At 43.0% G+C, this 16,843-nt stretch overlaps 2 protein-coding genes across 2 annotated transcripts in view; one reads left to right on the plus strand and one right to left on the minus strand.

Moving 5' to 3' along the window:
• The window catches only part of LOC110501610 (cholecystokinin receptor), a 50,369-nt gene extending 47,546 nt beyond the window's left edge, over positions 1 to 2,823 (minus strand). The window contains exon 1 of the mRNA XM_021579294.3: positions 2,331 to 2,823. Coding sequence (XP_021434969.1) covers positions 2,331 to 2,493 — 163 coding nt within the window. The 5' untranslated portion in view covers positions 2,494 to 2,823. The remainder of the gene's footprint in view (positions 1 to 2,330) is intronic.
• Positions 2,824 to 7,447: 4,624 nt separating this feature from the next.
• LOC110501611 (Na(+)/H(+) exchange regulatory cofactor NHE-RF3) lies at positions 7,448 to 15,474 on the plus strand. Its single transcript, XM_021579295.3, has 9 exons — positions 7,448 to 7,863; positions 9,290 to 9,499; positions 9,822 to 10,044; positions 10,643 to 10,779; positions 11,886 to 12,081; positions 12,325 to 12,521; positions 13,166 to 13,369; positions 14,724 to 15,140; positions 15,310 to 15,474. Exons 2-9 carry the CDS (start codon positions 9,293 to 9,295, stop codon positions 15,364 to 15,366), a joined length of 1,638 nt encoding a protein of 545 aa, XP_021434970.2. The 5' UTR covers positions 7,448 to 7,863; positions 9,290 to 9,292; the 3' UTR covers positions 15,367 to 15,474.
• The last annotated feature ends 1,369 nt before the right edge of the window (positions 15,475 to 16,843 follow it).

The raw sequence follows: 16,843 nt of genomic DNA on the forward strand, positions 1-16,843 counted from the left end.
GCATCTCTCATTCAATTGTACCTTGTAGTCTAGTAAATAGATAGGTTTAATATATTTCAAGTTTTGCAATATCATAGGCAGTGCAGTTTATAATATCGGTATACAGTCGAATTTAACAGTTGATATTTTACATTGAAGTAGGCCTATGTATCAAGTTTAAAGTTGTTATTGTCACGTGCACAAGTGCAGTGAAATGCCTTTATTACTTGCTCTTTCCCAACAATGCAGTAATGAATATCAATAATACTTTTTTTTTAAAGTAAAGAAGAACAAAAACAGTAATACTGCAATTGCATTTTTTTTGTAGCCTCCCATACAATGTTTCAGAATTCGCGGGGGGTCCCTCATATTTCGTTTGGGGGGAAAGTTCATATACAACATTGTTGAATTCAAACGTTCTGCTGACAGGTCCACAACAGTTTGCCATTGTTTACTCGTTCGGACACAGTCATTTTCCAGATAGAGCATAAAGTATTGCTAATACAGTAAATACAGTAAAGAGACCGGTAGTTTATGTCAAATATTTGACATCATGTGCAGCCTACAGTATCGCTGTGCCTGCCTATTGCCTATTTAATCTCATAGACTATATCAAGGCAGGTCATATAAACCCAATAATCTATTGGTAAACTAAATATTGAAGAACAATTCGTATTTTGCATTCCCTGTCCTAATAATTCCACTAATTCCAAATTATACAGGTGAATGGAGGCTTGTTCACGCGAGCACAGTTTTACAAATCCGATTTATAACGGGAAACATGCGTGCGCTATGTTTTGTCTCAATATTTTCGTACGTGGGCATTTTTGTATGGTTCTTCAAAGAACCATTCCATGTATCGTTCTTCAGAAACCATGCAGATAATGGTTCCCCTATGGCATCGCTTTCAAGAACCTTACTTGGGTACAACTTGCACTTGTATTTTTATGAGTGTAGATATAGCCTATTTAGAGACAAACACAAATCTATTAACATTCTGCTACCCAAAACATATTTCTGACTAATGTTCCCATCCCCCCTTAGGATGTGACTCTATTCCATACAGGTTGGCGCGATGCACGACTCACTCCCGCTCCTGTATGACAAGAAACCTCAATCATGTCATGACGAAAATTTGTTTGTAATAATAATTGTTTTGTATCACCCCTCGCTATTTCCAGGTTAGTATCATTTATTTGATTACATTTTCTGACACCTGACACCAGCCCATTTCTCATTGGCAGTAGATTTTTATTATGGTGTGAGCATGTCAAATTCAATCACTGAGAGAAGCAAATTAACGCAAGGGAATGCGGTCTTTGCCACATTTCACTGGATATCAAATGTCTCTCGTCATCTGTCCATGATTGATCTGAGAGACGGTCTCTCACATACACACACGCGCGCGCGCACACACACACGCGCACGCACACGCACGCACACGCACACACACACACAGCTCTAGCTGTGAACAACAGCGTGGGAAGGAGACACTTTGTTAGAAGTGGACAAATAGGTCTTCAGCTGAAACATTTAGTCTAAGTGCAATGCTGACCTTTTGGTATGAGGGTAAAGCCTCAGTCTTCTGACTACACTGGATCAATGGGAACTAGCTTAATTTATGGTCGAGAATGCAGTATTGATGTCTGTCAAAGGATGGGTGGTAGTCATGGTTTTAAAGGGGGGGGGGGGGGGTATTCCCAAGCGTTAGAATTTCTGAATAAGTGTGAATTGGTATGGTTTTTGGCATTGGGTTGGATTGTAGCTAGGCTGGATACATGAATGCGCTGTTGCTTTCTCTGCTGTCCCCATATTAATAATCTACATCACTGTACACATACGCGCGCGGGCACACCCACACCACCTGTACACACACTGTATGACAAGTTATTGTAATTCATTTGTGCTATACCTACGCATCTGCGCTAGGGTTGACTCGGTTGTCATACAATTCTTAGAAATAAATGGGACACTGATTACGACAATCAAAACATGATGTTCCAGCCCTTTAAAATGATATTAATTGGGAACCAATTATTATTATATCAATCATTTGATTTGTTATTAAATTAAATTATAGAATATAACCATGGTAAAATGTTTAGACCATTTGCACTTCGCATTTACCAGTTGAGATTAACTTTGCTTAAAATAGGTTTTCTTGTCTCTGGTATTTGGATAATGAGCGAAATATGAACGAATCGGTAGTTTGAGCGCCTATTGCTGTTGAAATTTAGGCTATGGTGAATTGGGTTTTGTGTCAGCTTCGTGAAAATGCATTGGCTTGGCGTATTTGGTCATTTCATTTAGGTTTTTGAATAAAAATAAATATAGGTGGCCCGGCTCCTCACCTTTCTGTTTGACATGTTGCGGTTTGAGGACGACGTAAGCGTTTCCACAGGTGGTGATGTTTGTGAGTTCCAGGCTGGAGTTTGGCGTTCCATTTGACGCTGCGCCTTGCGCTTCCACACACTCCAAGAACACAGAGGTCTCGTTCAGGGTTTGTAAATCCATCTTGAGGGTTAAAGAGAAATGTCAAAAGTACTCATTATATTATTGCTCGTGAGCATTTGCTGTGGTCATATGACTGTCCATAGAAACCCTAAAAACATGTGTAAGTAGCCTAAATCTTTCCAAAAATACTCCAACCAAATTAAATGTTTGTCTGTAGATTTTCCTATTTTGTTCCTAATAAACACATTCACGGTATCCTTGAAGTTGTCAGTTGCCCGTATGGGTTCATGAGTTGAGTGGATCTCTGCACTGCAGGAAGGCTGGGGACCCCGCCGTGCCGCTGCGCCTCGCCCGTTGGAGTGACTGCGGCTCGGACTGAGCGCAGAGTGCAGCGGTCGGGTAATATGGGGAAAGGCTGAGTGCATGGGGGGTGGGGGGAGCGAGGGATTGGTCGTTGGTTCTGTTTGCGGGTACGCTGTTGGGAGTGTGAGGCAATGGTCCTCTGGGGTAGAAAGTTATGAATGGCCAACTGAGTGTTCCAATGGCGCCCTCAAGTGGTGCGCAAATAACCCACATTGATTTTATAAGATTAGTATAATAACAATTGGAGTAGGCCTTCAAAATGAGAAAGCAGTTAGGAACGCTCATTGTTGCAGGGACTAATTTATTACGATAGACTTCTACTTTATGACTTCAGGAGATCTATAGTCTATTATTATTGACATATCTAATCATGTCTTTTTTAATATATTTTTTACAGATGAGCCCTGAATTACATAAATTACTGAAAATACATACATCAAGAAAACGCACAGGTGTTTTGTATTCCATAGATTAGAATTACAAAAACAAACAATTTTTGTATATGCTAAACCATATTATTCCATCACTTACATATTTTCCACATGGAAGTAAGCAGGCAGAGATGAATGGGCCACTGGATTGGCTGTAACACCAGCTTTACTATAATCAAAGGACCTGTTGTACTGTAGCAGCTAGCTGCCTGCTGAGGCGTGGTATTGCTGTGAAGAGAAGGGACTATCACACAGGCCCGTGGTTTAGTGATGAGAATGCAAACTGCTCTCACTCAGAGAGAGAGATGACTGTCCGCTACTTCTCCAGGCCCCAGAACCCAAACTATCCACAGCTTGAATTAGCCTGGTACTTCAATCTGCAGATCCAATTACCCACCTAAACAAGCCAATCAAAGTGCCAATCAAAGGAGGGAGAGAGAGAAAGGGAGAGAGAGAGAGCGAGAGAGATAGAGAGACGACTGTTACTCGCTGGAAGGAGTGTTATTCATCATGGTCTCTCTCTGGGATGACATGTTGATTACACCCGGACGGTATAACAGTAATGACTCCAAATGGTTTAACACTGATGTCGGTATCCACACCAGACCTGGGTTCAAATGGTTTGTTATTCAAATACTTATTTTCTGTGTACAGATATAGGATCTTAATTTGATCCAGTTTGGTACATCAGGGAAATAATCCTGCAGCAACAGGAAATGTGATTTATCATGTGGATTGTAATTAATGGATATTTTTGTAGAGGTTGATACATTGTAATCTCCACTTTCAAATTTCAGCCTTATGAAAAAACTTTGGAAGCCTTTTTAAACATTTAAACAGTTTAAAATGTCCTGCATTGCAAGAACGTTCTCCTGCAACAGGGTGATAAAGCTAGGATCTTCTTCTTACATTATTTCCTATAAATAGCCTACTATTTGAACGTGTTTTCAAATCCGTATTAAAACAATGATTTTCAAATACCTTTGTTAAATGCCTGGGAGTGTATCTGAGTATTTTCAAATACATGCCAACACATTTCAAGTACATTTCCAAATGTATTCCAATATTCAATTACTTGTCTTTTCAAATAAAACATATCTGAATAGTTATTTAAAAATGTATGTGAAAGTAATTGAGATATTTAAAATAGTATTTGAACCATGCAGGTCCAATCCACATATGCACCTATTCACGAGCACACGCGCACGCGCACAAACAGAAATGAGTCAGACAGTAGTGTTTTCTCAAGCTGAAGAGGATCTCTGTCTCTCTCTCTCACATACTAAGTCTCATGGCCCTGCATGGCTCCTGTCCTATCCGATGCCCCTCACATCAATCTGTTCAAACACAGCTCCAGGCCCCTGGTGAGTACCTGCCTGGATCGAGGGTCATCTCTCTATCTCTCTCCCTGGCTGAACAACGCTCCATCTTGTCTCTACTGTTTACCCCAGGGACACACACCTGCGTATGGGGCCTCATCTCTCACCCAGCATTGTGTGTGTGTGTGTGTGTATGTGTGTGTGTGTGTGTGTGTGTGTGTGTGTGTATGTGTGTGTGTGTGTGTGTGTGTGTGTGTGTGTGTGCGTGTGCGTGTGCAGACACCAAATCACTTCAGATTTGACTAATGGTTGAGTGAATGCTGACCTCGGGCAGCCCTTGCCCATCAGACTCTCTGTCTCTGACCTAATCGACAACAAACACACACAATAACACACCTATCTGTGTATGACACACACAAACACACACTTCTTGATTCTCTCCCTCTCTCATCTCACTGTCTCGTTGTCTTCAATCCCATACAACTACAACCAGTTCATAAATCTGGCTTGCAGTTGTCGTACAAAATGGGTTTCCCCTTGAGTGAATATTTATTTATTTTCTCTTCTGTCCTGACAGCAGGAGGCAGAGATCAGCTGGGGGAACCCTCTCAAACCTCTGTTACATGGACCCAGATTACCAGCATCAAGGTATGTATTGGTCCAGGTCAGATTGTAACAGTCCCAGCAAATTCACATTTCAATCTTTAACCCTAAACTCAGTTGTCAAAGATTGTACTTTGTCATACTGATAACTAAGTTGAGATGCGTCTAGATATCATTGGACAAGCTGTGTGTCTGGCTTTATAGTGACCATCAGTGAGTAAAAGACAGACAGATATGAGTGGATTCATTACTTTTAAACTGTTCTAAGCTGTTCACAGAAACTGGAAGAGTTTCATCCAACCAGATCACACCATTTCGATTTTAGCAGACACTTGTATCCAGAGCAGATTTCTCACCTAGTCGGATCGGGGATTCATACCAAGAGACCTTTCGGTTACTGGCCCAACGCTCTTAATGGCTAGGCTATGTGACACCCTAGTAGTAGTACCAAACTGGCTCCCCTGACAATAAAACATTCTTCATAGATCAATCAACCATTACATCGAACACTGGCGCTGTCCAAATACTCATACTATCGTACATTTTAAGTATGTGACATTTTGAAAATAGTACTCCGAATGAGTCATCTAATTCATGATTACGTTGACTCCCCAGTAAAGTCACCCATGATACAAGTCCATATTCTTTGAAATCACTTTGAAATTTGACCTTTGGAACAACTTCTGGTGCCAATGGTTGCATGTTTGAATCCATCGATTGAAAGTTGTTTTTGCGATTTTTGTTTCAAAGCCTATCCAAAACCCTAACCATTACCTTAACCATTTGGAGTTAATGCCTAATCTTAAGATTTCAGAGTTAATGCCTAAACTTAACCCTAACCTTAAACATTATTGCCTAAACTTAACCTTAAACAATTCAGAATTTGACATTTGGGACAACTTTGAAATTTGACATTTGAATGAATATCTAATTCTGACATGAGACTGTGCGAGCTTATTGTAGCCCCGCCATTCATTCATTTTGGTAGTGTGTCAATATAATCTGATTATCAGCTGTTGTCAAACACGAGTCAGAAAAGATGAGTGAATTGTACTAGATCAAACACCGAAGTGAGTATGCAGTTTAAGAATGTAGTAAGCTAGTACGGTATTCGGATACACCCATTGACTACAGAAGCATCATGATATGCCTATTGAAACTGAAAAGGAACGTGCCTCTCTTTATTCAATTGCGGATATATATTGAACAAACGTAAACACAACATGTAATAATTTCAACGATTTTACTGAGTTACAGTTCACATAAGGAAGTCAGTCAATTGAAATAAATGCATTAGGCCTTGATCTATGGATTTCACATGACTGGGCAGGGGCACAGCCATGGCTCGACCTGGGAGGGCATAGGCCCACCCACTGAGGAGCCAGGCTCAGCCAATCAAAAGTATTTTTCCCCACAAAAGTGCTTTATTACAGACAGAAATACTCCTCAGTTTCATCAGCTGTCCAGGCCTCAGATGATCCCGCAGGTGAAGAAGCCGGATGTGGAGGTCCTGGACTGGCATGGTTACACGTAGTCTGTGGTTGTGAGGCTGGTTGGACACTGCCAAATTCTCAGAAAATAAGTTGGAGGAGAACTATGGTGGAGAAATTGACATTCCATTGTCTGGCAACAGCTCGGGGACATTCCTGCAGTCAGCATGCCAATTGCACGCTCCTTCATAACTTGAGACATCTGTGGCATTGTGTTGTGTGACAAAACTGCACATTTTAGAGTGGCCTTTTATTGTCCCCAACATAAGGTGCACCTGTGTAATGATCATGCTGTTTAATCATCTTCTTGATATGCCACACCTGTCAGGTAGATAGATTATCTTAGCAAAAGAGAAATGCTAACTAACAGGGATGTAAACAAATGTGGGCAAAACATTTGAGAGAAATAAGCTTTTGTGGAACATTTCTGGGATATTTTGTTTCAGCTCATGAAACACGGGACCAACAGTTTACATGTTGCATTTATGTATACAGTATAAATATGCAGTACAAACTATATTTTCAAGTTTCCTATTCGCACAAAATATTTTCAAAGATATTACATTTGGCCTCAGCCATTCATAAGATGGGTGTGACTCCCCTCATATTGGTGGCTTGGTTTGTTCTGATGCACCTTATCTTCATTTACTTCCATCATCCATGGAGAGAAATCGTACTATAAGGAGGACTATACCACAGATAAAGTCAATTTCCATAATAAAACACGCAATTCTTCCATCCTGGCAATATGCCCACAGTCAGCTAGTCTTCGCTCCCATTAACCCTGCATTATGTAGCTTTCTCCACCATTTTCTGTCACCTTTGACCATCTGAACAGATGACTGGGTTGTGATTGTGACAGTGGTTTTTTAAAGGGTTACCTGGACTGGGCTGTTGAGACATTTTATTTTTTATTTTTTTAACCTTTATTTTACCTGGCAAGCCAGTTAAGAACAAATTCTTATTTTCAATGACGGCCTAGGAACAGTGGGTCAACTTCCTTGTTCAGGGGCAGATCGATTTTTACCTTGTCGGACATGCATCTCCACTCCTGCCATGAGACACTGTTAAATAGCTCAGCATTTAGGTCAACCTTTGGACTGTCAAAGTCCTTCAGAGAGAGAGAGAGAGGGGGAAAGAGGGAGAGAGAGAAGACTCAGATAGAGATAACACCTGAGCATTAGGTGAGCTCCTCCTTCGGACTGGGAGTAGAGACAGGAGGAGGTGAGTGAATGTTCTACTGTTTCTCTAATTAATGCTGTATTTATTAACATGGTCAATTCTACGATTTGCTCATTATTTTGATATTGCATGTCCTGGTTATCTTATTTGTGGCAGGTGTTGGCAGGTGTTTTCTGTAAGAGTGTAATTGACATAGAGAAAGATCAGAGATATAGGAGCAGTGGATAGAGGGGTTCCATATCACACTCTAGCGGTGAGACTTTAGGGTTAATATGTGACATGTACCCCCACACTTAAGTGAGGATTCAAACTCATGGGATATCATCCCTCTAAATAGCATCATGGTTCCACTCAAGGTTTCTTCCCAAATGTAGATAAAGTTTCCTTGCAATTGTCATCTTGGGCTAGCTTAAAGGAGTTGAGGACTCCATCTTCTTCCAGCAGACACTGCAATCTACAGTGACTATGTGATGGATTAAATGATACAACTTGACATATTACAGTGTTCACCATAATCTAACAGTTGGAAATAGATGAGCAAACTGTAGGACATATAAATATCAGCACAGAACCACACCCAGACTTACACTACACTTACACCTGAACACAGTTACGCCCATCACATCTTTCTTTCTCCCTGTGACAACAGTGTATTTATTATACATTATAAGGATTCCTACGTTGACATTCTTTATCTGGGGGTCAAAGTTCACACATTCTAGTTAAAAGAGCCCTTCGCACCTTCAGCTGGCCCTGGCTGCCGTTAACCATTAACACCCCGCTCGCGGCCACGGAAAAGTTGGCATAGCAGGTTAACCTTCTTCTGGAGATGTCAGCAGTTGGCTAAACTATCCAAAACAAAGGTCTTCAAGAGTGTAGATCTTGGTGTGTGTGCGCATGAGTTAGGGACTCGCCCGTAATGATTGTCAGAATACACCCCAGAGGTCTGTCAGTAAAGTATCAATCTGTGTAATCAATGACCACGGTCTTCAGCACAACCCCCACACTGTTACATCTCTGTGTAAAATCTAGTATTTTTTGTCTCTCTGTTCATATCTCTGTTTCTATATGACCAATCAGATTTATGTTGTGCAATTGTTCCACTCCACACCCAATTGACTTCCATTTATCTGAGGGTGTAGTTACCGTACAGTATGTACCTGTGAGCTGCTACAGAATAGCTACGTTTTACAGCACATTGCGTTATTGAGGTAATTTGGCAAGTCTGACAATGTGGAAGTTTAGGACATTGAGATTAGATCAAATCGGCTTTACCACTGCTACACACGGGAGGATTTGAGGGTGAAAACAAAAGTTTTGTTGGGAGTAGAAGGGAAGTTTGTGTGTATTAGCATTCTCACACTCTTGTCTGCATTGCATGATATGGCTGGGTAAAAATAGAGGGTGACTGTGTGCATCAGTATGTGGTGTGGCATGTTGTGTTCTTACCCTGTGGTGTCTGTTGTAGGACATGGCTGGGTACAAGCCCAGGGTGATAGTTCTGAGTAAGAAGCCAGGTCATAGCTTTGGCTTCTTCCTGAGGGTGGAGAAAGGCGAGGATGGTCACCTGATCAGGAACCTTGAGATGGGCGGGCCGTCCGAGCTGGCGGGTTTGAAGGATGGAGACCGCATTCTCCGGGTCAACGGAACCTACGTGGATGAAATGGACCACTCACGGGTGAGGAGGGGTGGGGAGCTGACAGGGCTAGTAGTTGTCCAATTACACATGAACCCCTAGCTTCTTCCACTGTTATTGTATTGAAATTCTACAGGTGTAAGCAACATAGTAATAGTAAGGTTGGTCCTGTAAGATAATAGTATGGTAATAACCTTATCCTCTGGTATTGTTCACACCTATCAAATCTTGTAAAGTGCCTTGAGTAGGTACCATTTTGGGTTTGGTAAATGTGGAATTACTAGATAACTCTAGAGCCATAGGTACTGCTGTAGCAACATACCATGCTTTGTCCCATCTATTTGTGCTGTGTGCCCTGGGTTAGGTGGTGGACCTGGTGAAGGAGAGTGGTGCATCCGTCACCTTCCATGTTCTGGATGTGGCATCCTACAAGCAGGCCAAGACTGAGGGGGTGGATCTTTCTGACCCTCACCCCAAACCCACCCAGCCCACCATGAACGGAGTGGCAGGAGAGGCACCCAAACCTAAACTCTGCTACCTAGCCAAGTCTAGCGGGGGTTACGGCTTCTCTTTGCGCTCTGTCAAAGGTGAGAGGGGTGGGGCACACACACACACACACACACACACACACACACACACACACACACACACACACACACACACACACACACACACACACACACACACACACACACAGATGTAATCTCTTTGGTTATTTCTTTGATTGTGTGTGATACAGCTGATAGGACACATAGCAAGTCTTGTCATCTCTGTTTTGCTTGTTGATCAAGCAAGAAATAAACACATTATCATTGTCTCGCATAGCCAGAAGCATACCACTCTCCATCCCACTGCTAGCTTCCCTATGAACCTAAGCAGGATTGGTCCTGGTCAGTCCCTGGATGAGAGACCAGATGCTGCTGGAAGTTGTTTTGGAGGGCCAGTAGGAGGTTCTATTTCCTTTGGTCTAAAAAATGTATTCCCCAGAGCAGTGATTGGGGACATTGCCCTGTGTAGGGTGCCATCTTTCGGATCGGTGTCCTGACTCTCCTTGGTCACTAAAGATCGCATGGCACTTATCGTAAGAGTAGGGGTGTTATACTGTTCGTCTTTTGCATATCCAATGATAATGATTTTATGATTCTGTTTTAAACTCCATTTTCTTTCCTCCATTTCCTGATCCAGGTGAGGTGGGCATGTTCATGGCAGAGGTGAACCCAGGGGGTGCGGCCGAGAGGGCAGGGGTCAAGGCCAACGACCGTCTGATAGAGGTCAACGGGGAGAATATGGAGAACGCCACTCATGACCAGATAGTAGAGAAGGTTAGGATTCACCCCATATTTACACTACTCTGTGGTGAACTTTAAGTTCAATATCTGTCATGTTATTCTACAGCCTGTCAACACATCATGTTCAAATCAAATGTTATTTGACACATGCTTGGTAAACAACAGGTGTAGATTAACAGTTACATTCTTATGGGCCCTTACCAATACACAGGGAAAAAAAGAGAAATAGAAAAATAATAACACATGGAAAAAAATACACAATGAGTAACATTAACGTGGCTATATACATGGGGGACAAGGACCGAGTCGATGTGCAGGGGTACTTGAGGTAGATATGTACATACAGGTAGGAATAAAGTGACTAGGCAACAGGATATATAATAAAGAGTAACAACAGGGTATGTGATGAGTCAAAAGAGCTAGTGCAAAAAGGGTCAATGCAGATATTTAAATGGTTAACCACTTAAATGGTTAACCACCTGGACTAACTATTTAGCAGCTTTATGGCTTGGGGATAGAAGCTGTTCAGGGTCCTGTTGGTTCCAGTCTTGGTGTATAAGTACAGCTTGCCGTGCGGTAGCAGAGAGAACAGTCTGACTTGGGTGGCTGGAATCTTTTTAGGGCCTTATGTCACCTCCTGGTATAGAGGTCTTGGATGGCAGGGAGCTCGGCCACAGCGATGTACTATGCCATACGCACTACCATCCGTAGCACTTTGCGTTCGAATGCCAAGCAGTTGCCATGCCAAGAAGTGATGCAGCCAGTCAAGATGCTCTCAGTGGTTTAGCTGTAGCCCACACCAAATCTTTTCAGCCTCCTGACAGGGAAGAGGCATTGTCATGCCCTCTTCATGACTGTGTTGGTGTGTGTGGACCATGGCAATACCTTAGTGATGTGGACTCACTCAGAATGCAAGAGTTGGGACAATGATAATTCGGCAAATCAGTTTTCCTGATTCCAATCTTTGTTCTAAGGGCAGCTTTGCCTTGAGAGCAGAAACAAATGTGATTGGTCAAGTTAAGGAAAGATGTCATAAGTCTTTATTCTACATCAGTCTATTCTTCACAATTCATTTCTATCTGCTAATTATTTGACATTACAGCATCCTTAAAGAGCCCCTGTTGTGGCCTCTCTGTCAGGTCAAGGCATCAGGCAGCAGAATCATGTTTCTATTGGTGGACGAGGGCACAGACAAGTTCTACAAGAACAAACGCATCAAGCTTGGTGCGGGGCTAGCCACAGTGAAGTTCCTCCCACTGAAGCCACGCATTGTAGACTTGTTCAAAGGATCAGACGGCTATGGATACTTCCTAAAGGCTGAGCCTAACAAGACAGGTGTGTGTGCTTGTGTGGTGTGTGAATTTTGAAAACTTGGTTACACTTTACTTAAAGTCAACCAGTATAATGCATTAAGATGCGGTTATAATGACTTTTCAGAATGTATGAATCCCTTATAACAACACATTTACTAATAGCCACATAGGATTATTAATATTTGACTATTCACCAACAGCAGTCATCAGTCTGCGTTATTTTACACAATAAGGACATGCATTGTAAATATCGTCCCACCTGCAGGCCATTTCATCAAGGACATTGACAGGGGCAGCCCAGCTGATAGGGCGGGACTAAAGGAGATGGACAGGCTGGTTGCCGTGGAGGGAGAGGAAGTGGACAGCTGCAGCCATGAGCAGGTGGTGGACAGGATCAGGCAATGTGGCAACAAGTGCTGCCTCCTGGTGGTCGATGAAGACACGGACATGCTCTACAAGATGGTGAGTAGTCAGGGAGAAATCTTTCCTGTTGGATTTAGGAAATAAATGAATGAAACGACAGTCAAAGGAGTTGGCTAAAGCACATAGGCCAACAAATCTGGGGCAGTTTAAGTGTCTCAGAGCAGGAGTGCTGATCTAGCATCAGTTTTTCCTTTTGGATTATATTAAATGAGAGGGGGGAGTTGATCCTGATGAGCACTCAAACTTTTTGAATACTCAGTGAAAGTAACCTCCTTTTCCACTTTACTTCCAGATCATGTCACTTAATCTTTAATAATAATGATAATAACATTCAATTACATTTGTTGAGTGCTTTTCATTTTCAATCAAAAAGCTATATCGAACAGGCTTCACAATTATATCATTTTATATATATATGTAAAAGTATGTGTTATTTACTTCTGCCAGATGCATATTATAAACATTTTGCACTTAAGTCCATTGTGCTACATTTTTGCCCTTTGAAGACCATACAAAAAGCCTACAGAATTGTTTTTTAAATGAAAGGCTGAGAGGCAATCATTTCCTGGTAACTATCATAGCATATATTACAGGCTCAGGAAGTGGCCAGAGAGACAGTGCAGTAAAGAAGACTATAGTGGGGATTGAGATGTAGGTCTGAGATTAATTGTGATATTCCACAGGGAGGCGTGTCTCCTCTTTTCTACTTGGAAGAGATGGGATTCCTCCTTCCAGCGAGCCCTCCACCCAGCTACCCAGAGTGCATCCCGGCCCTTGCCCCAGCCACCACAGCGCTCCTCAAGCTGTGTAAGATGGAGAAGACCTCCGCTGGGTACGGCTTCCACCTCAACAGTATCCAGGGGGTCTGTGGCCTGTACATCAATGAGGTAAGTACAATGTAGAGCACCTACTATACCCAATGGGTAGCCGAACGGATAAGATACTGCATCCCAAATACATGAACTTAACAAGACTGTTAATCAGATATGGGAAAGATCAAGGGAACAAAGCACATAATAAACCTCAATTTCATACACAACATGACCAAAAGTATGTGGACAGCTGCTCGTCAAAACATCTCATTACATAATCGTGGCCATTAATATGGAATTGGTCCCCCTTTTGCTGCTATAACAGCTTCCACTCTTCTGGGAAGGCTTTCCACTAGATGTTGGAATGTTGCTGCGGGGACTTGCTTCCATTAGTGAGGTCGGGCACTGATGTTGGGTGAATAGTCCTGGCTCACAGTCTGCGTTCCAACTCATCCTGAAGGTGTTCGATGGGGTTGAGGTCAGGGCGCTGTCAAGTCAAGTCAAGTTCTTCTACACCGATGTCGACAAACCATTTCTGTATGGACCTCCCGTGCACAAAGCGAAACAATTCCAGACAAATTGTCATGCTGAAACATACTATTGCCACAAAGTTGGAAGCACAGAATTGTCTAGAATGTCATGCTGTAGTGTTAAAGTTTCCCTTCAATGTAACTATGGGGCCTAGCCTGAACCATGAAAAACAGGCCCAGACCATTATTCCTCCTCTACCAAACTTTACAGTTGGCACTATGCATTCGGACAGGTAGCGTTCTCCTGGCATCCGCCAAACTCAGATTGGTCCGTCAGACTGCCAGAATGTGAAGCATGAGACATCACTCCAGAGAACGCGTTTCAACTGCTCCAGAGTCCAATGGCGGCGAGCTTTACACCACTCCAGCCAACACTTGGCATTGCACATGGTGATCTTAGGCTTGTGTGCGGCTGCTCGGCCATGGAAACCAATTTCATTAAGCTCTCAACGAACAGTTCTTGTGCTGACGTTGCTTCCAGAGGCACTTGGCTGTCCCGTTTTGTGAGCTTGTGTGGCCTACCACTTCGCGGCTAAGCTGTTGTTTCTCCTAGTCGTTCCACTTCACAATAACAGCAGTTACAGAAATTTGACGAACGGACGTGTTGGAAAGTTGGCACCGTGTGACGGTACCACGTTGAAAGTCACGGAGCTCTTCAGTAAGGCCATTCTACTGCCAATGTTTGTCTATGAAGATTGCATGGCTGTGTGCTCGATTTTATACACCTGTCAGCAAAGGGTGTGGCTGAAATAGCCGATTCCACTCATTTGAAGGGGTGTCCACATACTTTGTATATATTGTGTACCTCTGAAACACTCCGGTCATTCAGCAACTGTCAACTGTTTACATTTCAAACCATTCCAAACTCAGCTCACCACTTGCGGTGTTCTCTCCCTCAGGTGGTGAAGGGCGGAGCTGCAGACAGGGTGGGTATGGAGGACGATGACATTGTGGTGGAGGTGGACGGTGTAAACGTGGAGCAGAGCAGTCACCAGCAAGTGGTGGGGTTGATCCGTAACAGCGGCAGCTCACTGGTGCTCCTAGTGGCTGGGAAGCAGGCCTACAACCACTTCAAAGCCAAAGGGGTGGCCATCACACCCCAGCTCCTCACCCCCGCACCCACAGCCAGGTCCCCATCCCCACCCCCCTCCCCCACAGCCAGGTCCCCATCCCCACCCCCCTCCCCAGCCCAAAGACACACACCAGCCCAGATAGACACGCCAGCCACTCTGGAGGAAGTCCGAGAGGAGGTGGAGGAGGAGGAGGAGGAAGCCATACATAAGCCATACATCCCACTGCCCCAGACACGAGAGAGAGTGAGTGACATAACATAAATGTGCTCGAGTGCCTTGGTACCTTCTGAACTAGATTCAAATTACTCTGAATGTATAGACTAGAACCAAAGTATTCAGAAGCAAGTTAGTATCAATTGTATTTGCCCACAATTCTATTGCAGACAATTATTTGACTCTTTCTCTCCCTTAGACTCCATCTGTGTCTTCAGCAGCATCATCTTGCTCGAGTGTTGATGAGAGACTCTGAGAAGTCACCAATTAGAAACAACTTCCTGACTTTTTCTGTCTCCCGTCAACCTTTGTACCATGCAGGATAATGTGGATATCTTGGCATAAAAACTCTGATCAAACTAAATACATTCCGATGAGTCTGTTTAAAGGTATGAATGCAATTGGTTTAAAATAGTAATAAATTGTTATATATTTATTGATGTATAATTGCATTGATCAGTTAGATGCCACTGTTACCCAACAAACGTATGGATTCATATGATCTTATTACAAGCACCTGCAATGTAGAAAAATAACACTAGTAATACCAGTTCAATGTGTTATACTATAACAAAAACCATATAGAGACATCGGCCTGCACCTTAATCATAAAGCTGTCTTTTACATAGCATTTAAATGGTCATTTATTTTAGCAGATGCCAAATACCGCTCTCACAGAGACAAAGTATCCAGTCCCAGATCTTTCTATAAGTCACTATTCACTTATTCTCTGTTTAACTGGTAAATGTAGTGGCATTGCAGTACTTAAAAGAAAGGGAACGGAGTAACTAATAACCACATAAATTGGTTTATTCTGTAGCTTTCCCACCTGTGTGAAAGCACAGTAGAGTACAGTAGATATTCGCACACATACACCAACAAACAACCCTAGGTACATGTACAGACTGGACACAATGAATGATGCTAGCAAATAGCATCATGGACATTGGGGATACATTTCTTCTTTAATTTTGAGTATTCTGTTTATCAAAAATAGAGTGTACACTTCAGGTAGTGATGGTCTTTACAATCCATTCATACAACAAAGCTAGTGTTTGCAGTGAAGCTGGTCTGTGCTGTATACTATGCAGTTCTCCTGTGGTCAGATTCATTTAAGGCTAGACAGAACCTGTGTCCAACGGCTCAACAGCACGATGACACATCCACATTGTTTTAGTCATTCCACCCCCACGTTCACCCCAACATTAGTCCAGCGTTCCATGGCACCAATTCCCCTCCATTGAATCCCCCCGACACCAATGGTCCACATGGCCAAGCGTCGGCCCTTCCTGATTCAGGAAACACAGGCAAAACGTCTTCTTCTCGCCACCACACAGACGGACCAGAGATTTAAAAAGAGAAAATCTAAATCCCACAGACTCAAAGTTCAGATCTGGACGCCAGCTGAGCTTCCAGGTAAAGGGTCAAGTTCAAAGTGGGGTCAGGGGGTCATGTGCTTCTCGGGAGCCTGTTTGTGGGCGAGGTAGAGGAAAAGGATGCTGGAGAGGGCACGGACGAGAAAGATGACGTCGAACCATCGGTGGTAGAAGTTGAACTGCAACTCGCCCAGCACCTCGGTCACGATAGAGCGATACTCTAGAGGCATGCTCATCCTCATGAGGAGAACGGGCGAGACAAAGTACATCCCCTAAGAGAAACAAGAGAGAGACACGCAGGATGTCAGTTGTCTTTTGCACTAACTTATCTAAAGATTGAATAGACAACTGACCACA

The sequence above is a fragment of the Oncorhynchus mykiss genome, chromosome 22, assembly GCF_057628025.1.
Source record: "Oncorhynchus mykiss isolate SJ-2025 chromosome 22, ASM5762802v1, whole genome shotgun sequence".
Taxonomy (NCBI): Eukaryota; Metazoa; Chordata; class Actinopteri; order Salmoniformes; family Salmonidae; genus Oncorhynchus; species Oncorhynchus mykiss.

Coding starts and splice junctions, on each gene's coding strand:
- LOC110501611 (XM_021579295.3), top strand. CDS start 9,293: ATGGCTGGGTACAAGCCCAGGGTGATAGTTCTGAGTAAGAAGCCAGGT. Junction 10,045..10,642: donor CTCTTTGCGCTCTGTCAAAG/GTGAGAGGGGTG, acceptor TTCCTGATCCAG/GTGAGGTGGGCATGTTCATG. Junction 12,522..13,165: donor CGGACATGCTCTACAAGATG/GTGAGTAGTCAG, acceptor GATATTCCACAG/GGAGGCGTGTCTCCTCTTTT.